Source organism: Plectropomus leopardus, chromosome 13, assembly GCF_026936395.1.
Source record: "Plectropomus leopardus strain MGB_pleo_1.0 chromosome 13, ASM2693639v1, whole genome shotgun sequence".
NCBI classification, from domain to species: Eukaryota; Metazoa; Chordata; class Actinopteri; order Perciformes; family Serranidae; genus Plectropomus; species Plectropomus leopardus.
The window spans coordinates 25,595,089-25,622,171 of record NC_142188.1 but is presented as its reverse complement, the minus strand read 5'-3'; the positions used below and the strand labels follow the sequence as shown (position 1 = coordinate 25,622,171).

The following is a 27,083-nucleotide window of genomic DNA, read 5'->3' as shown; positions in this document are numbered from 1 at the left end:
CATAACCAAACATCGTGCACATTAGGGAGGAGGAAAAGTTAAGCCACGTCTTTTATATGCAGACACGAGAGCACTAAAAGGGATCCAGAAATCCAAGCTATGCCACAAAATGTGTGTGTTTTATGTGCTTCAATGAGGTAATAGAGATGCCAGAGATGCCCTTACTACTTTGAGGCCCTCCCCAGGCTAATTGCCACTGTCCTTTGGGAGATTAGAGCAGGGGAAGGCAGGGATGATTATGAAGGAAATGGCCTCTCATAAGCCGCTGTATGCTCGGCCAGCCGGGCCCAGGGCTGTACAGACCAGAGGTATTCCCTTTCATCGGCGGACAGTGGGAGCCAGTAGAGGATGTAAAGGATACCTGTGCTGCAGCTGACCCATTTCCTGTATTGTTGCTTGTGCATGTATGTGTGTTTATCTGAAGCTGTGTATCCATGACTTTAACTGCCCCGGCCTCTTTCCTGTGAGCGCACAGAGACTATCCTACTGCGTGCGGCTCTCTCGCAGAGCTGCCTGTTTTTGTTTCTAGTCAAGCGGAGTATGTGTGTTTCCTCTCTGTGTAGTCCAACCGGACACACTGTTGCCTGTGTGTGAGAGCAGGGCCATGGGGGGACGCTGGAGGCTCAGAAGCGGCGGGCTGTTATGCTGCGGCCCATGCAGGCCTTTGCTCATGGGGATAAGCACGTGCTATGCTGCCAAGAGAGAACCGGGTCCTGGCTCAGTCTCTCTGCGGTGGTTTTCAAAGGAAAACATCCGCTACGCCGTAAAGCTGAGATGACAATCAATCACAGAAAAGTCATATCTGTAGTGTGGGGTGCAGAGACATAAGCTTTGTTTTATGGCTGCAATTCCTGAGTGTTCAGTTGAGACAAGCACTTTGTCCCAGATGTATTCTTCAAATTCTAACCATGTCAAGAGTATACAGTATGGCAGAATAAAGGAAGAACAAAAGAATTTCGGAATGTGGCATTGATGGACACTGATGTCCTACAGTGCAACACACCATAGAAATGGAGGTTGTTTACAGCTGCTGGGAGTAAACAGATGTGGACGAAGGTGTAACAATTTCAGTGACAGAGCAAAGACACAAAGAAATCAAGAAGTGAATCTATAGAAATAGAAAAGAAAATTTAGAAAATTTCCTGTTAATAAAAAAAAGTGCAGTTCATTCATGGTTTGTAAAAATATGTGCAATAGTAGTTAAAGAATACAGAAAAGTTCTAAAATTGGTGCAGAAATTCACCAGAATGCAGGAAATAAGTGATGACTGATGATTTTGATGCTCAGCATTTTCTGGCAGAGGACCATGAGCCCCCTGTTTTGTATGTGTCCCCCTCAGTGTTGAAAAGAAGCCTAATCCCTTTCCCGATTCCCAAATCAAGACTTACAAATCCTGACAAGTCTTCACCAAATGTAATGCCTTTTTAACAACAGAGTAACAATATATGACAAAAAATTATTCCTTACAGTGTGCAAGATATAATTAAAAAATAATTAAAAATGAAAAGTGTGGCCAGGGCTTGTTGCTGAAAGCTGCCTGGTGTTTTGAGTCTTGCTCCATCATTATCGAATCATGGTCAAAGATGCTTTTTCTTCCGGGCAGCTGACATCGTTGCATCTCTTCCCCCTACACTCGATCCCCAAATTTAGACTACACTCCTTCTAACACAGGTATAAATGGCTAATGTAATGAAGTAAAAAGTAGATTACTGGCTCAGAAATAAACTTGAATAAAGAGAAGAAGCAGTTTTTTTTTTTACTATTACCCACCTCTGTTTATTTCTAAATGAAATGAAAAGATGTGTGTTGTGATGTTCACATCAGCTGATTCTGGAAGTGAGCTATATTGTGGACTTTAATAGTAGCACACTTAAAAAGTTTGAATCTTTGGGCTTGGGGGCAGACATGATGTATTTTCAAGTCAAAGGACTCAAGTCTAAGTGTAGTGTTGAGCCATTGGTGTAAAAATCTAACTCAAGTTGCAAGTCTTTTTTGATTTTGTCAAGTTGAGTCTAAAGTCATCAAATCTGTGGTTTGAGTCCACACTGCTGAACATTAGTATCATTTGTATGAACATATGTGGCATTTACTGTACATTAGTATTAGTGCAGGATTAATACCTTTATTGTGATTCCACTAGGGGGCAGCAGAGCTCTGGAGAACAGATGTTGGAAGTATCTGGCTGTGAGCATCTTCCTCCTCAAGTCCAACCCTTTCCCAACCCCAAAACCCTAATTTAGAATTTGGGGATGTACAATTCCCCAGACCAGTCACCAGATGTACTGTTTATAGATTGGACAATAGAAGTATGTTTTGTAGATGCAGCTAATTAAGATGAAAATTTGTGTCCACTCAATGACCTTATTCAAAACTACATGTGATCTGTTCTGCAGTTCAGTGGCAAATTATATCACTGCATCATCCCTATTAATAGAAATGATGCATGATTATTGGTAAACTAATTAATCTTTTTAATTTAGTCGGTTCAAACATGTGATTTTTGTTTTTCATAGGAAACTAACTAGGCTGCAGAATCTTTGTCCGCATCCCATTGAAGAGTCACATTCCAGTGCGTCTGCTGCGTGTTTCTCTTTGGCTGAGGTGTGTGTTAGTGGGTCATGCAGTGAGAGAGCCAACCAGAAGTCGCAGGTCCATTTCAAAACAGCTCACTGTGTTTGTGCATGACGGCGCCATGTTCCCTCTATCACCGAGACAATCTGACACCAGCGCTGCTGCCTGTTGCCTAATCTGGGAATCAGCGTTTCAGCTATTCCTTCTAGCCACCGCTCAGTGCGGGGAAACCTCCTCTCGGATGTGCCAAGCTCACACTTGTGATAAATATTTGGAGGTCACCGTTCACTGACACTCCTGCTTGATCTCTCTGAGGAGACTTTGAGTGATATTTGATGCAACACAGCTGGGAGAACTGCTGGCACTCTGAAAGTGTATTACATCAGACTTAGACAGGAGTGTAGCAGACAGGGAGAAGAAAGAGAAGCAGGCGGGAAGGATTGAAAGGTTAAAGTGATGAGGAGACAGAGTGCGGAGGAAAGAAGGATGACAGAAGAAGTGGAAAGAAGGGTGTATGAGGGAGGGGCAGGGTGCTGACAGTGTTTTGTTGGAGTTATGTAGATGTAATCCCTTCTGATGGGCAGGTCAAGCTGCCTGCCGAATGCAGAGGCAATGGCCAGCCGTGAGTGAGCGCGCGCACGCAATCACACACAGATGCATGCTGTGTGAGTCTGTGTGCTTGTGTGTCTGTTGAGCCCTCTTGTTGCAATCTGGCAAGACTCATGAAAGGAGGGGGGGGACAAAGGGTAGATTTTCTTTTTCTTTAAGCGGCAAGGGCCGGCCGAAGAGGAAAGAGAGATGGATCTTCTCCAAATGCCACCGTGGGCGTACTAATGCCTGCTTTGTTCGCCACGGTAATTCTATTATGGTAATGGGGGATGAATCCCAGCTTTCTTGCCCTTCTTGCTCCATCCAAGTCTCCTGTCCCCACACCCCCACCAGAGTGTTTCCGTCACAAGAACACAACAGATAAATGGCCCCTAGAGGCCCCTTGGAGATTAGATGCAAAGTCCGACAGTTGCACATATGTAGTGAGTCGTGCAATAGCTTATTTTTAATATTTATTTGAGTCACAAGCAGTTTAAATGTATCATGACAACCTTGTGAGTTTCTGTTCTTCACATTTATCAATAGGTCATTGTTTGCAAATCAGCAGCAGATGAGATGCAATAATGACGTTCTGCCTCAGTAAGGTAAACAACAGGGGAAAATAGCGTGACAGATTTGGAGCAATTTGGAAATCATCCATGACACTACTTTGCCATCGTGCCATCCTCTGGGACTTGCCTTGCACGATGGCATGCTGGAAGAGTACGGGTGGCTGTCAGGCCGCACCCTGAGGCCATGCAATGACTCGGTAAATACCCAGTAATGTTCACTCCACTGGGACTGGCTTCTCTCTCCTCTGGGCAACACTTCACCGCTTTCCCCAGCGGCCCCTCGAGAGCCCCTAATCCCTCCAGCCTGGGAACAACTCCAACATGCAGTCCCTTAAAATGTCTTGGTTTATACATTATGAGATGCTATGAATTACACTTATAGGGACGTATGGAGGGAAAACATGGCAACTGGCAAACATGGCAATGATAAATCTGAAATAATGAAACAGGGCTCTAAGTGAAACCAGGAGGGCTTCGCTGACCCAAAATCAGGGTAACTCGATAGGCCTGCAGAGCTGCTGGAGGCAGGACTTGCTAGTAAAGCCCAGCTGGACCTGCGGGTACCTAACCCCTGTGCAATGTGGAGCTCATTGGAGCCCTGGGAGATCTGAGGAGGGTCACATTCCTGGCCCTCAGAGCAACCCTGGGAGAGATGGTCGGACTGTCGGACAAGGTGTTGGTGAAAGTGAAATTCTTGGCGTGGCTCTTGCTATCTCTTTATTTTTATTCTTCCACAAAGAGTTATGGTCCTATCAAAAGTTAAGTAATGGGAGGTGGAGGTAGAGCTAACTAATGACAGGCAGCTTAGCTTTGATCTGTGATGAGTTATTGCTCCAGACGGGATGAATAAATGACTTAACCAAGACAAATACCCTGCTGTCTTCCACCTCTGGATCCTCTGTCTGTCTGTTCATTCATTAATATACAAGAAAACCAAATAAAGAGGCCTTTTTTAAGTGTGTAGACATAACTGCCTTGTTGTAATTCCCCATATTTGCGTGTTTTCTGAACCCAGTGTGTATGAGGCGCCTCACTACTGTGCAGCCATAAAGGGCAGCCTGTGCACATGAGCGATGGAGCCCCGCTGCCCCAGACTGAGGCGTAGTTGCTTTTTCATTCTGAAAGCGATATAAATTCCCAGCCGGTAATATAACATGTTTGGGTTGGTTAGTGTGTGCAGAAGTGTGTGTGTGAGGAGGAAAAGAGGGCATGTGCGTAGTGTGTGTCAGAAAGAAAAGGGTATTGCAGGGCAGAGAATGAATGGCTCTGTCGCAGAAAGGCGAGCTAATAAAGTAGGTAGTTGAGGGAGGCGGGTAAAAAGAATGCATCTCGTCTTTCGACCCCTTCGCTGTGGGTTGTCATCGAGGGTGAATTAGTTTTTATGCTGAGGCGAATGCAACCAATAAAGCTCCATGCACTGGTCAGGCCATTCCCACCATAACCCCCCCTCACTGCCTGGCGGTGGAAATTGCATTGGCTATGGTTTAGGAGACGCATGTGGCTCAAGTTTCAAGCCTTTGAAATTTTCATCGTCAATAAATTGCTAGATCAAGCAGATTAGTTAAGTGTATTTTGGCTTCTTTTCACAGCTGGGCGACCTTTGTGTGTGTGTCTGTGTGTATGTGTGTCTGTGTGTGTGTGTGTGTGTGTGTGTGAGTGTGAAAATGTAGAGGTGGTTATTCTTGGACTTTAGCTTTGCTTTTCCAGAGCCCTGACCCTCGTGTTGAGCGATGTGACAAAAAAGAAAAAAAGGTGAATTACTCTGAAAAATTAAAGTTTAGGAACACTGGCATATTTTTCTTTTCAGTGTTGGATCTTCCAAAAGGCCACATGGAGGGGATGCCAAAGTTTTTATGGACATTCAAAAATATCAAACATAAGTGAGTGTATGTGGAGTATGAAGAGTACAAGAAAATATAAAAGGCAAAGCCATCTGGGGTACAGTGCAAAAAAAAAAAAAAAAAAAAAGGCTAAGGCGAAATTTATAAATTTGCTATCGTGACTATTTACTGTCTGTCCATCCATCCATTTTCATTCGCTTATGCGGGCTGGGTCAACAGACTGAGCAATGTACTCCAGACATCCCTTTTCCCACCAACACTTTCCAGTTCCTCCTTGGGGACCCCGAGGTGTTCCCAGGCCAGATGAGATATATAATTCCTCCAACGTGTTCTGGGTCTGCCCTGGGGCCTGGAAAACCAGGAAAACCTCTAATGGGAGGCACCCAGGAGGCATCCTGATCAAATGCCCAAACCACGTCAACTGACCTTTTTCAAAGCAAAGGAGCAGCCGCTCTACGCTGATCTCTCTAAGGATGTCTGAGCTCCTCACCATCTCTAAGGCTGAGCCCAGCCACCTCCAGTAGAAACTCATTTCAGCTGCTTACATCCATGATGTCATTCTTTTGATCACTACCAAAGCTCATGACCAATCGGTGAGGGGCAGAAAATAGATGATGGACACTCAGCTCCCTCTTTACCACACAGTCCAGAAACAACACCTGTATCACTGCACCAAAACGTCTGTCCATCTCACGCTCCATTTTACCCTCACTCATGAACAAGACCCCGAGATACTTGAACTCCTTCACTTGGGGCAGTAATTCTCTCCTAACCCGGGGGGAGGGGCAACGCCTACTAAAAATGTGTTCTTTCCATATTTTTTCAATGTTTTTTTGGTTAACGATTGACAGCTTAGTTGTTTATTTTAATTGATTTCTCATTTGTTGAGGGGGCAGTAAAGGGAAGCAAACCCAGGGCCCCAAATGTGCTGGGTCTGGCACTGGTTCTTTTCATCTTTTTCTCAACAGAAAAGTATATGCCTTCAATTGACACGATTAGTGGTGTAGTATTTCACTTTTTCTCTGAGGTCTCAAGAAATCCATAATAACTTGCTATTTGTCTTCTTTCTGCTCCGCGGAGAGTCTTGCATCAGAATCTGTGTGAAAAAGTATTTTATCTTGAAATGCTATAATCCCAAACATTTGTCACAGCAAGTCTGTGAGATTCAGCCATCATCAGATGGATAGGGTGTGCTTTAACACTACCGTTAAAGTCTACTAATACCATATTGAACAAGCACAATACATCACTGTAAAAGAGCCTCTCGCACGGTACTCACTTGACTGATATCTACGTTCGACCCTGTCTCAGTGTAAGGCTTTTGACAGCCGCATTCACAGAGAAACAGCCCGTTCTCTATCAGGCTAACAGCTCCAGTTTAGTCAAACTTGGGTAACAGCTCAATCCCTCCAGCCTTGTGCCTTTTCCCAGGCCTTTTTCTCTGGAAGATGGGAAAAAAAGGGAGGTGTTTGGGACGATAACCCCTCTCCATCACGCGGACACTGGGAACAGAGCAGTGCGGTCTCTGGATAGAGCTGTGGTCACCCCCAGCTAGGAGTTGGAGGAAGAGAGCAAGGGCAGCAAAGGGAGGGCAACGGTGGGGGGATTGATAAAGAGAGTGAATGATTGAGGTGTAGCTGGGAGTTATCTATGTGGTCATATGTTTGACAGAGTCTTTCTGTCTCTCACAATCACTCACTCTGTCATGTGATATCAGTTCTGCTGTGGCGCCAACTTGTTATCTGGCCCACAGAGGCTGATAGGTCTATGCACATTTGGGTTATCATAAATGTGCATTACTACATACCTACTGTATGACTCCACTGGGCTCCACAGATAAGCCCAGACTGTATGCTGACGTCTTTTCAATGTTGATCGGCTTTTCACTCTCTGCTGATAGATATGACATACAGTGCAAATGCAGGGATGGAGGTCACATGCAGCTACTCTTATATATGGGAGCGCTAACAGGGAAAGGACAGGCTCCCGCTGAGCCTGGCTGCTGCACAAATAAACATCAGTCCAGATCCATGAAGGTGGGGAGAAACTCCATCTGTCACCATGCTGCATCGGCCCCCATCAGAGGTAGAGAGGAAGGGAGAAGAGGAAGGATGGAGGGAGGTGTGAGCTTAAATGCAACCCAGGCACTCGCATGATAGATAACAAATTTCACAATGGGGAATGAGGGAATACCATAATGTGAAGCAGCCCTATGAGGGGTGTGCAGTGCAGCTGCACTGACCAGTACAGCTCCAGCAGTACACGAACAGCCACTGCTGCTCTAACTGCAGCAACAGCAGGGACGAAATTCTTTCTTATGCAACAGTGTGTTTGAGGCGTTAACCTGCATGGCATGTTGAAGCATGGTACGGCCTACAGTAACAGCTATACCCGGCAATTAATTTTACTGTACATTTCTGGTAGCTACATGTTCAAAGCCACATAGTAACGCAGTGTATTGGTAAAATATATACAGCCCCAACCCCAAAGCTAGGTAAAAGCAGCACATTGTTTACAGGCAAATCTTCTTCTCAGCATAAATCATGCGGGGACAGGTGAGCCCTTGCAATCATGGGGCAACATAATTGTGGGAATGCTGGGTTTACATAAGGGATTGAGCAAGGCTTCTGTTGAAACAGGCTTGTTGTGATTTCACACTTTGCTTCATGATGCCAATAAAATTATTTTTTGCAGATGTCGTTCTGGTTTTCCTTACTGGAAACCATAAATAGACTTTGTATACATTTTCTCCGCTTCTTTTCATTGCAGTGAAAAATGATTCTTCTGAATGCATCATAATATTTTCTGGAAAACATTTTATAATTACAGTGTGCTCAAAACAAACAAGGATTTTGCTCCATTTGCGGAAAAAATAAGGTTTCGGGGAAAAAAACATCCCCCTCCATTTTGGAAACCAGAGTTCAGAAATGCATGTCTAATCTGTTTCCATGTAAATTTTGACAAATGAACAGAGACGTGACGGTTTAAAGAGTCTTAGGATCCATACACTACGCAGCTGGTTGGGCTTGTTTGCAGATGTAGCATGCAGGGTGCAGACTTTAGCCTCTGCACGGTGCACAACTGAAAAGTCACAAGAGGCGTGGGGATGGATTCGGCTCATTTTTAAATTAAACAAGTCATGCTTTTCCACTTCTCAATCAACGCGTGTGTCTCGTTGCAAATGTACAGGCTATTAATCAAAGCTAATGTAAATACGTTGTGATGGCAGGAAGTGTAGTGGTCTGTCTGTGTGAGCGCTGGCAGTGAGTTCTGAGAGCCCGATAAACAAAAGATAAGCAGGAGAACCAGACAAACAAATGAGACCACTTCTTCTGGCTGCCAGTATCTCCTATATGAACACTGCTCTGATTTTGCTGTTAATGCTTCGCACCATTTGAAGTCCCTATTGTGCCAAGGCAGTGCTGACATACAAAGATGGATGTATTTTTACACTCCTATACAACCAACCGCCCAAACCTCCCCTGAAAATGTTTTGTTAGAGGTAAACTACTCGGCATGTGTGTTTTTGAAACCCACACCAGTGAGAAAAGACTGAACGACGTGTTCCAAAGGATTGGATAAATATTTAATATTCCAAAGCCAGGCCACACCAAAAGCATGCTGAAAGATCACAATGAAACACAGAAATGCACGTAAAGTCTAAATAAAGAAAAAATACCTACATTTGTTTTATTAGGGTCATGATTTTTTTTTTCCCCCCAATTTGTTTCTTCGCTCTGGATTCGTCAGTTGTCAACTTCAAAGCTTTGGCATCCCAGCCAACCACTCGGAGAACAAAAGAGTCTCTGCATGTTGTCATTTTGGAGCTGCTGCCCAGCTCTAGTGTTTTTAGAGATATTATTATTTCATTTGAAAGCCTCTGCAGTGTATATTTTCTCTCTGGGTTCGAACTGTGCTGTTCTTCCTGAATCATGAGCTGCTCTTCTGCTCCCTGCTCCTGTTTGCTTGCTCCTGGCTCGCTTCAGTTCCTCACGTCATGGGCCGGTGAAGCTCTTACATGGGACCCCCCCCACCGTTCATCTTCTTGACTTCGCTCTTGATTCTCAAGAGTGTGTTTGTTGTCATTAACTGGGCTTCCAAACAGGAGGACATGATCCTCTCTGAGCTTCTCTGTCAGGATTTTTTTACACTCACTTATTTAGGTGCATTTCAGAACTTGTAATTCTAAAGTGGACGTTCGGTGTGTAATACATTTTAATACCTCACCTGTGACTGCCCCCCCCCACCACCACCTATATCATTGCCAAATGTGTTTCTGCAAGTGTGTGCATCTATACCATGAATGCGTTCGTATGTTGAGGTCATTACTTCTTTGTTCATGTCTGTGTGTCTGCTGCGGTCTGTCTGTCATAGCTTGGGAATCGGGGGTCAGCACATGCTTTTAATAAGGCAACCTCTGGCTTTGCCAGACGACTGCACACTGTTCCCCCTCCTCTGTTTTGTTCGCGCTCCTTCCCTTCCCTTCTCTGTAACTTTTTCTCTCACTGCTGCAGAGGAGACGGCTCACTGGCTCCACACAGTGGCCGAGATAAACCTCATACAAGCTTACTGTATCCTCATTTGCTGTGGTTGGATATAACTAAGCACATTTACTCTAAATTTACTTTAAATACAATTTTGAGGTACTTTTTGAGGCTGCTTGACCATTTCCTTTTCATGCTAATTTACATTTCCCCTCCACAACAATTCATTCGAATAAATGCACTTAATACTCCACAACATTAATTCTACAAGTGTAGAACTTTTCAGATTAATACAGCAACAGTAATGTAACAATGAATTATCAAGAATTAAACCGGTGGTTCATGGCATTTTTGGCTTGTAACCCTTTAGCAGTCTCTGGTTGGTGCTCCTTGACACATGTCAGATATCTTTGAGTTGTTCCAACAAGAGTTATCCCACTCTAAACTTCTCAAAATGTTTCATTCAAATAACAGTTTGAGACTCACTGAGACTAATCTCTGTGTTGTTGCTCACAAAAAGCAGAAAATTAAGTAATATTCCAAAAAATAAATTCTATTAAATAAATTTCTCCTTTCCTACATAGTAATTGTTGACCCTGTGGAGTGCGCCTGATAACCAGGTTTAGAAACCACGATACTATATACTACTACTACTACTACTACTACTACTGCTGCTGCTACTACTATTACTATATAGAGAAGTTAAAAGTATCTATTCCTGGAGTAAAACTGTAAAAGTAGGCCTTTACAGTGATGCATTAATCTTAACAATCTTATAATGTTATATATGATAAAATGTCAGTCATTGGACATTGGACATTTTTCAGCTGAAAAAAATACTTTAACTTATGATATTTAAAAGGTATACTAAGTAGGAGTTTACTTTTGCAAAAAGTATTGTGAGTTAAAGTGAATTCTTTGGAAATTCCTGCATAGTATATCTTTCAATATTTTAAAATTAGGACATTTTTTGTCTTTGGCATGTGGGACTCTAAATACAGGACATTTCCTTGTACTGGTGTAAATTTGAATACAGTGTGGTGTTGGTACTTTTGCAAAAGTAACATGACAAAGTACTTCTCATGACAAAGTACTTCAAATTTCTTTCTTTTCTTTCTTTCTTTCTTTCTTTCTTTCTTTCTTTCTTTCTTTCTTTCTTTCTTTCTTTCGTTTGCCCTTTATTTCACTGATCACTTTTTTTATCTTTGAAAAGGTTGATTTAAAAAAATTAAAAGAAAAATCACCTAATGCAGTAAGTGTGTGGAACTTGTAAAATACTGTATGTTCTTGTATTTCAGTAAAGTGATCCATTAATAATAATCTTTTGTCTTCTATGATATTACAAATGTAATTTTTTTCCAATTTGGCTTGCTCTACAGTCTTAATTTTCTTGTTTCCTTTCCTTGATTAATATTTCTTTCATTTCCTGCCGCTTTGCGCCTGTCTCGCCTCCTTACCCTGGTTTTTCCCGTTGTGTCTATCAGGTGAGAATAAGTGACAGTTGGAGTGACAGGCTCATTAGGGCTTCATTACATGGCTGCTTGGACAGGAGGAGGAGAGAGGCCCAGGAGATGAGCTATAAAGCAGGACTGGCTGACTGGGCGACCCCAGCAGGCCGCTGCCTCACAGATGGCCTCTGGGATGGAAAGCACACCTGGGCCAGGTGAGCTTTTCCATGAAGAAGGGCACTGGGTGCAGTCTGCAGAGAAAGCGGGGGCGGATTCTTCACATTCAGCCCTGGAGGTAAGCCTGAGGCACTGCTTCATAAACACTGCACACATAATACACTGACATGCATGTACACATACACACGCACTGTCTGCCAAGGGTGTTACAGCAAGTTTAGAATTTTCAACAGGTCTACTCAACTAAAAGAAAACAGAGCGAACAGTGAAATTACTTTTCCAAGCTTGAATAATGAGAATTAAGACAAGACACAAGTCGTGACATGAGGTTTTCACATTACATGTTTTGGGCTGCTCCTCCTTGAACTGCACCACACCTCTGAATCCTGTCAATCGACAGGAAAACTTGAAAAGTCATAGCTGATTGTTCTGCAGTTGGATTTGAGTTCAACGCCTGGCAACAAATGTCAGTTTGTTTTCTTGGGGAGCAACTGAGAAACGTATCTCGAACTGCGGCGATTAAGGCATTGAGGAACCATTATGTAGTTAAATTAAGTGGTTAAATGGAGACCAGCTTGCCATTCGCTTTTAAAAGATTTGAGGGTAAAGATCGGGTAACAGCTTTAAATCGAGTAAAGCCCTTGGTCAAACAATGTTTACACATGATTCATAATGTTTAGAGGATTACATCTGCGGAATTCAGCAACATCATTAAAACAGAGTTTTGTGTGCCTCTTTGAGCTGATATTAAAATATTTTCCACTGGTAATTTTGTACAGTTTAAAGTTCTGCAACAAAATAATACTGGCTAAGGGCTAATCCTCCTCCATGGTGCTGCTGTCCACTTCATTATTGGTTCTAAATACTTTAGCCACTGTGCAAAATACTGATTGTGATGGTGTTTTGTGTCAAAATATAAGAAAGTCCGTGCAAGCAGGTTTCACCACCTCTCCTGGGCCCCTTGCACTTTCCTAATGGTGATAAATGAGCCACGTTGAGTCTGTTGGGGTCTTACTAAAACAGGCTGCACCCAGAAGTGTGTGCCAGTGAAATATATCTTAATGAAGGAAATGTGGCTTCACTGAGACTTACAGCTGCCACAAGTATGCGAGAGTGCGCTGTTAAATGTAGTGTGAGTGAGTGGAAGAGGTTGGAATAGGAAAGCATAGTGAGCGTGACGTTAGATTTGTGTCAGTGTTATATTGTGTGTGTTTGTGTGCGTGTGTGTATAAATCTTCCTTGACTGTGGGATTCCTCTGCACTTTCCTCTACACCTTAAGAGGTGTAGGCCACAGCTATCACTCACAGTAATGTAAATGTAGTGCAGAAAAGTGTATATTTAAATATATATCCAAACCAAAAATGTGGCCCCTTTTTTGACTCAGTGTGTTTAGTGACAGGATGATGAACATCTGAATTTTCCAGGGTCATGATGTAATATTAAGGTCTTGTAATTACAGATTATAAATGAATTGATCTGTTTTGTAATTCTTTGCGAAGCTATCTCTTTGGCAAAAATGCTGCAGATATCTTGTCAATGGGTGTTTTAGAGCTATGGTCTATTTTTTCACTGTCTGCATATTGTTTAATCCAGATCTTAGGGTCCTGTACCGACCTATTTGTAAATTGGACGTTGGCCTCCAAAGTTTTATCATTTTTTAATTGCTGACAGTTGTAGGCTTTATCGTCAAACACCAAATAGGCACCAACATTAGTGACCAAAAGATCAAAAGAGCTTTCAGGGTGGTCCTTCAAACATGTTATACTATCTCTTAATATACATTTAAGGCTCAAGATCATTAACAAACTTCAGATTTGTAACATAACGCCCTTTGACTTAAGAGCTTCTCTTTAAATGGGCATTTGTCTTACTTTATACCCAACATTTTTGGTGATGAATTATTTACAGACGACAATCTATCTATCTGATGACAGCAAGCTCTTGGGGCGAGGGCCAATATTTTGGGCTGATTCCTCCCCAGTGTGGCTAATCTCCATCAACAGATATCCATATATGAATGCAGATTTTTTTTTTAAAAAAAGCTAACATACATCGATTTTTGCTTTGGAGTATTTAAAAATGTCAGTTCAGCTGAATTTTGGCAGATGAGTGTATCAATGAATAACTGAATTATTTTTAGTGTGGTTAATGCATATGACTGACGTTGTGCAGTAACACAGAAGTAACTGTGATTGCTAACTGAAGTCTAGCGATCCACAGTCAGCACAATATATTCATCCCCCACCACTACATCTTCCTCTTTTCTGTGCCATATAGCTGCTGGATTTTGTACACAATTGTGCATCTCTGTGGTGGCTTGTAACCTGTGTCAGAGGATGCTATCTGCAAAGCCCCTGATAACCCCATGTCCTTTACCCCCGAAACTGGTCTGCAGTCCATTGCAATTCCATTTTAAAAGTGATTTGGTTAGTTGGTCACAGGACAGACTTAGACAGTGAAAAAGGCATTTTGATAATTTACTGACTCTATACCACCTTTTATTACAGTTTCAATGTCTTTCAGTCACAGAGATGAGGAAACACAATGTTTTACTCAAACTTCCCTGCTTCCGTTTCAAAATAAAATCCCTCTGACGTCACTGTTAACACAGTCCAATCAGATGTTGGCAAGGCATTTTATTTTGAAATATTTGCAGGATCGTGTTGCTGGTAATGCAGGACCTTGACTTCGTAAATGAACGGAGTTTGTGCTTACGAAAGTGTAAATACAGAACTCATAGCAAAAGCGCGCGGCCACACAACGCCGCCACTGTGAACACCACGAGCGAGAAACACACTGCAATAAGACCAGGTTGCCGTCACGCGCTGCTTCCGCGTCCACGTGAATGCTGCTCAGTTTGCGTCTGATCTGGCTGGTCGCGTGTTTCCTGAAGAGGCTGGCTGCCAGCGCCGCTAGCATCGGAGGCTGTGCTAGCTTGGACTTCCGGGTTTGCTGCTAAATTCTTTGCGTTGAGGTGATATTTCAGGCTTGAAGTACTCCGATGGTACAAAAACTCATATTGCAGAGCTACTGTGGCTTTCAATGACGCACCGGATCAAAGGACACTGCAGAGCGCGATCAATCAGCGTTATTTTTTATGTGATCGATATTAACGCGTTATTGTGACAGCCTTAGTTCAAATTATTTAGTGCCTGTTAAAAACCAGTTGAAATCACTCACCTCTTGAGCTTACAGCGTCGGTAGGCTTGTTTTTTTTACCGAGCTGGCATATAGTTAAGTCTGCTGTGTTTGTGTTTCAGTGCACATCTCCATTAATGCCTTGGTCAGACTCATTATGGAACTCATTAAGAGAGGAGATGAGGCTATCAGCTGTTGATCACTTGGTCCTCATCAAAACTGGCTTAGCAGTGAGAAAAGAGCCAGAATGAAAAACATGCAAAAGCACCCAAAAGAAGCCAACAGAGAATAGACATCATTTATTTCATATCATAGTTAGAGTTGAACTGATTTCGTGACTGCAGCTTAGGAGCAGCTTCCAGGTCACAGTTTTGGGTTCAGCTTTATGCTTCAGATATCAAATTGACAGATTTATGTGTTGTTTTTTTAACATTTACTTTCCACTGCTGTCTCCATACAAAGCTCCTGTGTTGTACCCCTTTGCGTTAGACTGCATCACTTGTTTTCAACCAATCATCACAGAGAAATCCCATTCAAAGTGAGTCTGAGGTTTTTGAATTTATATCTAAACAGGAAGGCCGATCCCTCCAAAGAATTAAGCACGATTTGGCTCAGACTGCAGGCCAAAAATCATAGAGGAAATATGAACATACACAGACTCTAAACCTCTACTTACAATCTCATCCCTTTTTTCTTTCTCTAACCACTGCTTCTCATTTAATTTTGCCAGTGAATACACAACCACCCTGCATTGGTCTTTTCCTTCATCCCCCTTCTTTTGGCTGCAGCGGTTTCCCATCCCCTGTGCTCAGATGTGACCTTTCACCCTTGGCGGCATACTGACTGCGCGATGGCAGACATGCTGGTGTCTAATGCTCACCGCTCCACATATCAGTTTAAGTCGCGGTCATCTTCGATCGTCACTGTGGCTGAGAGAAAAGAGGAGCTGGATGGAGATGGAGGATGGATGTGAGTATTGTCTTGGCCGCATACAAACTACTGTATTATTGAATTCACTTTTTCCTCGTCCTGTCACTGCTTGGGAGACTAGCGGACGCCTCATCTCTTCCTGCACTCTTCATTACTCCCCTGTTTTTGGGGTTTTTTGTTGCATGGGCTGCCGTTGGTAAGCCTGCGCTGCCACATGTGAAGAGGGAAGGGGAAGGAAAAAAAGGATTGTCATTTGACAGCTCAGAATGCACTGGTTGTTTTTGTATTATTTTTTCATGATGTTTTTGTATCAGTTTAGAAAGTGGTTGGTTCATAAATTTCTCACAGTGGCCACATCCAGTGACACACGGTATTCTTTCTGTGCCACTACTTCCCACGACTGAATACACAAAAAACGCTAAATTAAAGACAGACTGCAAAATAGGAGCGAAATCAGGCACGTCAAGCTGACATTCAAAACCCACGGCAGCCGCATCCCTGGTCATCATAGCTCTATTCGGTGAAATGATAATTATGATAATTGTTCTGTGAACTGTAGCAGTGTGGGGTTGTAATAGTCCCTCTCTCCACAACAGGAACTACTGGGATCTCGGCACCAGCTTGCCAAAACCGCAGAGCTTACACAGCCCTGAGGATGACAAGACAGGGAGAAACGAAAGGGAAGGGGTGAGTGAAGCAAAGAATGAGGCACACTATAGGTTCCCATAAAGACTTTCATATGTCCCGTGCCCTGCGTGCTTGATATTCAGTGACTGCGGCATGGTTTGGCTGCCTGTCAAGGCAATCCAAGAATAATTTCCATGAGTAGAGGAGTGGATCTATGACTCCACAGATCATAGCACTCAGTTAGTCATATGTATCCCATTGATTCGGACTTTTCTTCCCTGTCATTTGAGTGTTTCAGAATCATAGCTGTAACTGACCCAGAAATACAAACCTGTCCGTCAAAACTCTTAAAACAACTCAATGTTTAGACATTTTTGTTAAACTCTTAAAAAAACGTGATAACTGAAAGTACACTGAAATAAAACAAAAAATTTAAAATCCACCCAATATTGTCTTGGAAATGGATTTGTGAAGGCATTGTCAATTAAGACACTAAACAAGTAATATAGAAATAGAGATGGCCAGTTAAAACCCAAATAAAATAGTTTCCAACCAGAAACCATGTCTCTCATATATATAAAAGGCTTACGACTCACAAAGTACCTGGAACATCACGAAAACATTGAATTAAATATTATAATTGAAGATAAATGTAGAGACCAGTGTACAGGCTGTCATAAAAATAGTCATAAAAAGAATTTGAGAGGAAATGAAAATGAGATATTTTAATATGTCTCATTATTTCTTCGTATGTTAAAGAACCTTGTGTAGTATAATGTTGGAGACCGTGTGGAAAAATAGGAGACCACACACATTTCTTCTGGGCTTGCCCAATAATTCAAGGATTCTGGAAAAGGGCTGAAGAAGAAATTTTAGGAGAGGATGTTGCCTTAGATCCGTTTATATTTTTGTTGATGATACATGGCACAGATCAGAATCATAAAGGCCTATAGTTGATACTTTCAGTGATTAAAAAAAAAATATGACTCTGAATAAGAAGGATGCAAAAACATAACCTAGTGGTTGCAGATACTGAAACACAATTACAATGTTGCACCACTGAAAATACCCTACTCTGCTGCAAATTTTTGTAGGTATCTGATTCTTTTTTTTTTCATTTTTATTTATAGATTTTATTTATATATTTAATATAGGTCTTATATCAGGAAATGTTCTGCTGTGTTTAAAATGGAAAATTATATACAAAGTTAAAAAAGAAGAAGATTTACTTCTAGCATCTAGTTACTCTAATTAGGCGTCTGTAGCAGCCAACACAGTGACGGTTTGTCTTCACCATTGTTGGTGGACGTATCTGTGCTTTTAACAGACAATAGGTCCGCCAGGATTTCTTTCAGTCTTGTTTTTGTTCCACACAATTCCATTTTCTAAACTGCAACGCTGAAAGACACTTTTAGTGTTATTGGCAATTTCTCTCTGAGACAGTGGCTGACTCCTCACAGCTTTTGTTTTGTCAGTGTTGATTTGCCACCGTCATGGTAACAGAATGTCATACAGAGGTCCAACAAAGTCATGAATCTCATGACCTGTTAGTGGCACACTCCACGGTCCTCGTGGGACCTTTGATTAGAGCCTTTTTGCTGGCAGCTGCACTGATACACTCGATCTGTTATTATTGGTTACAAAATAAAGACAGTGTTGGCATCAGTTGTTGTTTTTATATATCTGTCTTTATTTGATAAATTAGATATTACACTTTAACTAGAGAGCCAGGCTATCTGTTCCCCCTGCTTCCAGTGTGTATGCTAAGCTAGGACTACCTAGGACGTGCCAAGCGCTACTACAGTTTTAAGCATTTGGCACGATCTGTGTCGTTTTAACTGAAACATTTGCTGTGCTGGGCATGCTCTCACATACATGTGCCCTTTGCGGTGCACACAGTCATTATTCGGAGTTAGATAGAGTTCTGTCTCCTTTCTCTCTAAATCCCCTCTTCATATCCAGTATCCCTTCTGTCTCTGGCTTGCGTCTTGTTTTTCCAGAGCTCTCCTTTAGCACTCTGAGCTGTCAAAGAATGACACTGCACAGCTCTGCCAGGCAGAGGTGAGGATCGAGAAGTGAGATGAATCTCCTTCCTCTTTATCAACACCTCTGTGATGTATGTGGTGCTGCATCTGCGTCCTGTGTAAAGGCACTGTTCTGCTTTAATTCTTACATTCTGCGGCTGCCGCTTCATCTCGTCTGTCCTATGACATCACAGCTATCAGATATTGGACGTGTCAGCAGAGTACAGCGAGAGTCAAAGATTAAACAACACTATTTGACACAAAATAATAATTAACCTGATTCCATGAACCATGCCCGCTTGGCTATTTTCAGATACCGGTCTGATTTGCACATTCTCACCTGCACACGCTCACACACACTCACACACACATAGAGCAGGCATGTTGCCGGTGTCACACACTGGCACAGTCTCAGCTCTCAAGCAGGATTCTGTTTTCTACGTCTAATTTGGGATTTTCAGGCGGGATATGTGCAAGGACAGTCTGTGCATGTTGCCAGGTTTGTGTCAAGATTTCCAGTGCTCCCGCAACGTTAATGGCTGGGCTGTGAATCGTCACCATGGCAATGGCCAACCGTCGCCAGATTGGTGACGTACACCGGTGAGTCCATCCAAGGGAAACAGCAAGTGTGTGTGTATCCTGAGGTGTGTTCAAAGTCCTCTCTGCCCTTCCTTCTCTCTGGTTCCTGAGAATTAGGCAGCGGTGTGAACTGAGGGTCACTGCCAGACTCTGCTTTCTTCATCCACTCCGGAGGGCTCTGGTGGGGCAAACTCTGGCACCTCGCAGCTTTTGTGGAATCCAGCGTCCTGTCTTCTCTCAATTGTGCTGGCACAACCTCATTTAGCGGGACTGATCCTCACCAGGGCAATGAGAGAGCTTAATTTAATCATTGTGTGACTGTGTGGGCACAACACAGATTTCAGAGACAGTATAATGTTGTCGAGACACGGCTGCCTGCTGGACAATTTTGTGTCTGAAAGGTTGCAAGTTCAGTCCAAACAAGATCCAGAATCCTTTTTTTTTTTGCCTTTAGGCTTCATAGTGAATTGAAACCAACCATCCATGATAAAGTGCAAACCACTCAGCAGGAGCTTTATTTTTGTAAAAACAGTTTTACTTAATTGCTGTGACAAGGTTTGCACTGTCACGACAGCAGCCGCTCCACCTTCTTTTCCCTTTCTGCAAACACGTCCATATGTGGGAATTGATGTGCCGTGATGTTTGCTTAAATCTTAATTTCCTCAGTGCCCTCGGCTGGCCCGGCCCGGTCCAGGAACTGCAGCAGCAGTGCAGCGGGGGCCACGCTGCTGGAGGGCAGGAACTCGCCGAACAGGAGGCCTAATTGGCCCGAATGGCTGCAATCAGAGCCAATAAGAGATAAGCGCTGGATTGCTCTCCAGATCGGCAGCGATAGCATTGTGCTGTGTGACCGGGCTACGATTGCGCTGTTGACCAAACAGAGAACAGGTGTGCAGGCTCTCTGCTGCTCAGGTGGCCTTCCCAGCAACCCCTGAGCGAGCTCCGTCACGGCCGGGCCTCACACGCCCTGAGCAAACACACTGAACGCTTGGATTGCTCTGCACTATATGCTTTTATACTTGGAGAGGAAAATCCATCTCCGTGTGACAGGCTTGTTCCCGAGTTGTAGCTGGGTAATCTACAGTACGGAGGAATGTATTCATAACTGTTGGAACAAAGGCAGTCTTAACCTGCTTCCTTCACGCCTAATCGAGCTGTATTGACTTTAGAGATAGGGGGCTGGTTAGACGGATGTTGGCGGGTTGAACCGAGTGCAGTGCGATATATTACTACTTCATTTTTTTGATGGATCACAATGTGGCAGCTAGTGAATAGTATTTTCGTCTTTCCTGTGACTGCTCTGAATACTAATTACAAATCCCCTCCATCCGCACAGCCTCTGCTGAAGCTTGTATTTTTATTTCACAAACAATATATACTGTAAATGTTTGGCTCAGATGGCCAGTCTTTGTTTTGATTAGGAGCCATAAGTGTATAAATATGCCTATAACCTTCTTGGCAAGCAAACCCTCTGACATTAATGGCTTCCAGACGGCAAAGGACCGATGGAGGAATGTTAACAAATTCACATTAAGTATTGTAAACAAAGGAAGAGAAATAGGAAAAAGAATAAGCAGTAATATCAAAACAAACAATTCTTCACTAGTTTCCCTTTTAGACTTCATTTTTCTGTTTGCTTAAGCACATAATATCTTTTCCATCAGTCATTTTAAAGGTCCGGTGTGTAGGATTTAGAGGCATCTATTGGCAGATACAGCACATAATATTCATAAATATGTTGTCATTAGTTCATCAGAAAATAAGAGTCATTGTGTTCATTACCTCAGAATTAGCCATTTATGTTTTCTTCCACAGAGACTGCCACTGGCTCTAGATAGGGCCATTAACGTTTTTGCACGTTTGGTTTGGCCCTCATAGTTCTCCTACATGCTTCTATGCGACATCTGGAGGTGAGCATTGCAACTACCTAAAACTTCTCCGAGTGAGAATTCCCTCAGTATTAATTGTTCAGAAGGTTTTTTACCAGGAGCCGAATTATCCACAGAGGTATCTTCCTCTCCAAAACAAAAGGACTAGGTGGTTAAAACCTGTAAAAACATCGAGTAAAGCAGTTTCATGTTACAAATCAGTGTTTCTCCGACCCTGTTTGGCATGTCGCAGACAGGCTGCCATTCCAGCAACTGCTAATGTGTATTCACCTTGTTTCTGATTCAGACATTTAGGAGGTATATGCGGTGGCCAATTTGTCCACAGAGGTGTCTTCCTCTCCAAAACAAGATGATCCAGTGATTTTTACGGATAAACCCACAGAATAATTTAAGACTAACAATTTAACTGATAACTTAAGATCCAGGCGTTCAGGAGGGTTTTACCAGGTGATTATATGCTAATGAAAATATACTTATGTATATACTTATTTTATTCCATTTCTGCCAATATATGCCCCTAAATCCCACACACTAGACCTTCAATGACGTACATATTCATTCTTGATTTTTAGAAAATAGATTTTGCCCGTGAAAATGTGTGGACACAAAACACTAAATTTGTTGCGTGTCAGTTCCCTTGAATACTGTCACATGTGCGCCGCCCTCTGTGCCAGTGCTGTTTACATCTGAATTTGACTGAGTGAGTGTAACTTTTTCAATAAGAGAGGAAGGGGGTCTTTTAGGGGGGGGATCACATCCTGGGCCAGAGCCCTGCACTCTGTTTCCAAAGCCAGCAGAAGTGATGGGTGTGCTGGGATAATGAGGGGGGTCAGTATCAGAGGGTGAAAGCATTCGGGGATAAGCCATGGCTAATGACGAGGAAGTCCGAGGTGGCTTTGATCTGCACGGGTCCTTTGGCACATCGAGGGAAAGCTGTGTGGTATACCAAGGAGACCCCTAATCTTCTTAGGGATATGCTTAACATTCCTCTACTTTCGGGGACCGAAAAGAGCGCTCCATCTCTCCGTCTGTCCCTTTTAAGGGTGCAATTCAAAACAGTCTGCAGGCCTGCATCCTATTTCGCTGTTGGTTTTTAGGGAAAACCAGAGAGAGCTGTGGGTTGGCTGCTTGATAGAGGGAAGGCCTCTTTTGGTTGCAGTGTGGGATGGTTTCTAGTAAGCTGGAACAGGTTTTTTCAGTGGGTTTTGGGAAGATTTCCGCATCAGTCACTGGCATCGCATAGCTGAGGCTAATTCTTCAGAGGAAATTTTGATTTCATTTTGGATGTGGAAGTCTTTTTCAAAGTGGCATCATCATCACTTCGAGATGATTGATTTCTCCACATGTCTGCAGAGATTAGTTTCGACAAAACCATTCTTTTTTTTCTCTCTCTGCTGTGGTTGGAAGGTATTTATAGATGTGATATTTCCAATTACGCTGAATTGGCCTAAGAGTGACATTAAGCACTATTCTCTGAGGCGTTTTGAGAAAGGACAGAGCTGGAAATTACAATAGCCATGCCAGCCTGCTGCCTGCCTGCGTGCCAGTCAAGGAGAAAAGCCCAAAAAGCAGCAACAAGGACGGAAAATATGGAACAGTCCTTTTTCTCCTCTGGCTGGACTGGCACTGTGAGTCACCAAACAACTGAAATGAGTTCAGCTCAGTTCGCAGCAGGACATGTTTTCTATAAACACTTTCCTCTTGTTTTTTTGCTTTTCTTACAACACCACTTTTATTCTCACAATCGAAATTGGTTTTTTACAGTAAATCCGTGTATAATGAGAAAGACCAACCAGCAAGGCCTTTTGGTCCGGCAAAGCTTTGGAAAAGGCGAAAGTGATGCACCCTGAGACCCCTCTGTCCCGCTCACTGTTAAGCCAACAGAGCATTAGCCAGCCGAGGCCTGCGTGTCTGCAGGGGCTTAGGCCTGCCTTCATTCCCCGTTCTGCAGCCAAAGCCGACACCCCTCCAGGGCATGAGGAGAGAGGAATGCACTCCGCCTCCCCACCCTCCTCTTCTCTCTCCCTCCAGAGGAGCAGGGATGGAGGCCCCTTTATGGAAAGCAACCAAGACCCCAGGCATCAGATCCCTCTGTTTTTCATCCGTCTCTTTACCTCCTCACCCTTTGCTTGCTTTTTCTCTCCTTTGTGCGCGGGCTTGTTTGCAGTGGTAGAGTACACATTGCGGCTGTAGCCGCAGCCTTCCAGAGGGCCGTGGCGAGCTAGGCCGGGGCCCCTGATAAGGGCTGAGCTCGGCTGCTGTGAGGGCCATGAGAGCACAAACATTACACCACTGAGTAAACGGACCCTGGGGCCCACTGCTGAGCGCCTTTTGTTATTGCGGCTCACATGCAGCCGGGTCAGAGCAGATAGAGAATGCAGCTCATATGGCTGGCTTATCACTAAATCCAATCCCGGACCTTGTGGTACAGCCTATTCTTGGAAGTGGGAGCATGTTAACTCTCCGGTTGTTTTTCCTGCCTTTTTTTTTACTGGCTCTTTCAGGGATTTGATGCAAAGCTATTTATAAGCGCGGTTATGAAAGGGCATTTTAGGATAGTCTCTGCTCCAGATGGCTATCTGTGCTGTTTGTTTAACTGTGATAAACCAGATCAATCATTTATTTTGAATATTTGCCTGTGATATTAATGTTTAATTAAAAAGGAAATGGCTCTCCTCAAATCTCTGTTAATCTCGCTGAAACTAATGTTATCTTGCACTGCTGTGGGAAAAACACATCTCCGCCTCAGTTCAGATCAGATAATCTGTAGATGTCCTTGACTTTCTGCTTGTTTTTTTCTTTTAAAAGCACTGAAAGGGATAGGAAACTTTCCTCTCGGTCAGCTTAAATCATATTTACAAATCACACTTCCTGACAGTTATTTACAAAATTACTGGAGATTCCAGCACCATCTAGTGACAAAATAAGATCTGTGTTTGCATCTGTGTTTACTGCTTCTTCTCTGTCTCTGACGCTCATCTCAGCATCTTCCTTCCTGGTGGTGTAGGATGGAGAAGGAAAGAGGAGGCAGGGTGAGTTATAGCGGGAAACAGAGACTTAAGCAGTTGTCTAAACATTGTCAGCACTGTTCCTGGGCTTTAGAGAAAGATCCCCTCGTGTTGCTGTGTGTTCTGTCTGAGGTGACACACTGGAGGCTCTGGTTCCTGTCCTGGACCCTGGTTCCAGCTTTGCACCACTACTTTTAAGCCAGTGGCTCATTGTGGAAAATATATATGTTTGTGTTGCTCATGTTGTTATCGTTTGGTATGTGCAAACTTGGTTCATATCTGGGATTACTGCCTGCTGATTAGACAAGCATATGATTGCCTAAGCAACACATATTGTAGACTACTCTGGAATTCATGGAGCATGTTATTTTTTTCTTCCAAATGATGACTTTGCTGGAATTTGCCTGTAAGGACGCAGGGCCAGCGACCCGAGTCACCGGCTCTGTATGCACATGCCAAACACGCAACTCCAGTTTCCTTGCAGCTCAGGTATTTTACTGGAAGTTCAGGTCACTGTGCCGTTCCAACTCTCTCAGTTCAAGTCCACAATCCACAGCTCGGCGTCTCCATCCAGACTGTGCGGACAGAGTGGTCTCACATTGGTAAACCCATGGCACTTAATGAAAACTGATGACAGATCGGTCATTAGAGCTGCACACAGCAGCCATTTATACCCTTAATCTGTCATACACAGGTGACCTTGGGATCCACGTGTATGCGTGTATGATGGTGCCCCTTCAGGTGTGTTTGCACACTGGGGCTGGTGATGGCATGAATATGATTGTGTACATCGACATTCTTTTGTTAATGAAAATACTTTTTTCACCTTAATTTTACTGTGACAAGTGAGGTGTGATCCTAATTCACAATCGTGTTGTGTTACAAATTAAAAATCTGAAACAGAATCAGCTTTAATGGCCAAGTAAGTGAATGCACATACAGGACTCTGTCTTTTTGTGGTCTCCATGTAGATACACACAGAATATTTATTATATTACTAATTCAAAATGAAATTAAAAATCCCTCCGAAAATGACAACACTTTTGATAAAACAACACTATGTCTGTAATAGCTGGGCCCTGCTGCAACTTTAGTAGAACTTTAAAGCAGCTATAGACAATATTTTTATAAAAGCAATGGATCCAGAGACTATGTGAAATTTGAAAGTGGTTGCTTACAGTGAGAAATCCACAAAGAAATAATCACCTGGCTCCCTCAGCTCTTTGAGCTTGAGTGTTTTAGCATCTTTCAGTCCATTTTTTTTGGTTTTCAAAAAACATTTTTGCTTCACTCTCAGCGCTCCTAACAATGTTATTTCAAGCTGCAGCTGCTTTCAATGAAAAAGTTCTAAAAACATTTTGTAGGCCACTTACTTACTACCAAAAGCAGTAATGTAATGTTAATGATTAGCTGATTTACACAGTGGAGCGTTAGCAGCTTAAGAACCAGAGATTTCCCTCAGAAGTTGGTGGAGACCAAAACAGACATTAAATGAGCAATCCAGTTGCCGCAATAAATGTTGTCATGGTACATTTTTGCAAGCCATGGATATGAAACATCTTTTAACATTTTTTTAATATTTAACATCTTATTATGCAACTGATATGTTGAGACTTTACATTTCTTAACATTTTAACAATGTTGCAGGTAACGTGTGGTTTTCTTAGGCCACAACAACCACTTGGTCATGGCTAGGAAAAATCAGGTTAAGCCAGAAAAAAAAATCACCTTTCCTAGGTGTCACACCATTAACCATCCCCCCACCCCCATGACAAAGTCAGACTTGTAATCAGAACTATGTCACTTTAGAAACATTGATATGAAATGTATGAAACGTAGAAATGTAACATATCCATGGCTTGCAGAAATGTACAGTGCCTACATTTTCTTCTGCCGATTTGGCTAAAAGGAGAATGAATAGTGGACTTCAACTCAACACAAGCCCAAATGAATACTAATTTTGTAATGTAGACAACTGTTTGCTACCGAGTTCGCCATATCAACTTTATAAGATAAACTGATGTCAGTGTCAAGTTTACAGGTTGTTTCACTGCCCCCAAGTAGCCAAAGAGACTCGCGTTTTTGCACAAATGAACAATAACGGAGAAATGCATTGAATAAAATACAAAACTTTCCACCCACAAAACCTATGTAGGCCATAATGCAGTGCAGCCACAGTGCATGTTTTATTTTTTAAATTATAGGCAAACTGCCATTTTTGTCTAAGCTGGGAAAGCTCACCCTCTTGCTGCTGCTACTTTTGCCATCACTGCTGTTCTTTCTGCCTCCACTTATAAATTCATCTTTTACAGACATACACAGGGTTTGTCATTCTCAGAAATGTTGGAAATAACAGCCAGCAGTAGAGGTACTGCAGACGAGGCAGGGTGAAGGAAAGTGGGAGCACTTTAAAAGTAAATTGCAACACGTCCCACATTGCGCTGAGTAAAAGATTGATTACTTACAACACTTCAAGAGAGTCCAAGGATGGAATTTTCCTGTTAGGTGTGCGCCTCAATGCATGTCTGTGTACATTTTCATACATCCAGGAATATAGGTCCTACTTTAGAAGCTGAAAGCTGAACGTGTCCCAGCAAGCAGAGGGTGAGCCAGATGAAAGGTAAATCAAGACAATCTTTGAATTTGGTTAAGTATCCGGGAGGCTTGAGCAACTCAGCTCTGCTTTGTGAAAAAAAGACTTTTAACTTGGAACGATTTTATTTGTCATAAATTACACTTAAACAAGACATTGGGAAGAAATCCAATACACATTCACTTGTAGTCTTTCGAAACAATCGCCTCAGCACAGTTTGCAATGTCAACATGAAACAGATTGAGTCAACTAGATACACTTATTATTGTTTCCTGGTCGGAGCGGAGCTGGAGACGAGCCAGGACGCTTTATAACCCGCAACAACATTTGCAAAACATTGTCTCAGTGATCTCTTGTTTTTGCCACTGACTTCTCCTGGCTCATTAACATGATTAATGGATATCTGAGAAACTAATGGAAATGCCGTTGGATCCAAGCATAGCATTGGATTTCCACGGCTTTTTAATTTCGCATCACTCATTAAGAGAAAGTCATTCAAGTCTCTTGCTGAGATATTAGCTTGAGCGTAATGGCTGTGACTCTAGAGGGAGAGCAAGTTAAAGGTTTTCTTAATGAGCTTTTCTGCCCTCTCATGGAAGAACCACTTCTAATT

The 27,083-nt window shown here is 42.8% G+C and overlaps 1 protein-coding gene across 1 annotated transcript in view; it reads left to right on the top strand.

Annotated features, from left to right (window-relative positions):
- The first annotated feature begins 11,556 nt into the window (after positions 1-11,556).
- LOC148187727 (uncharacterized) overlaps positions 11,557-27,083 on the top strand; it is a 29,900-nt gene continuing 14,373 nt past the window's right edge. The window contains exons 1-3 of the mRNA XM_088086708.1: positions 11,557-11,799; positions 15,609-15,789; positions 16,347-16,437. Of these exons, the coding sequence (XP_087942834.1) occupies positions 15,671-15,789; positions 16,347-16,437 (210 nt within the window). The 5' untranslated portion in view covers positions 11,557-11,799; positions 15,609-15,670. The remainder of the gene's footprint in view (positions 11,800-15,608; positions 15,790-16,346; positions 16,438-27,083) is intronic.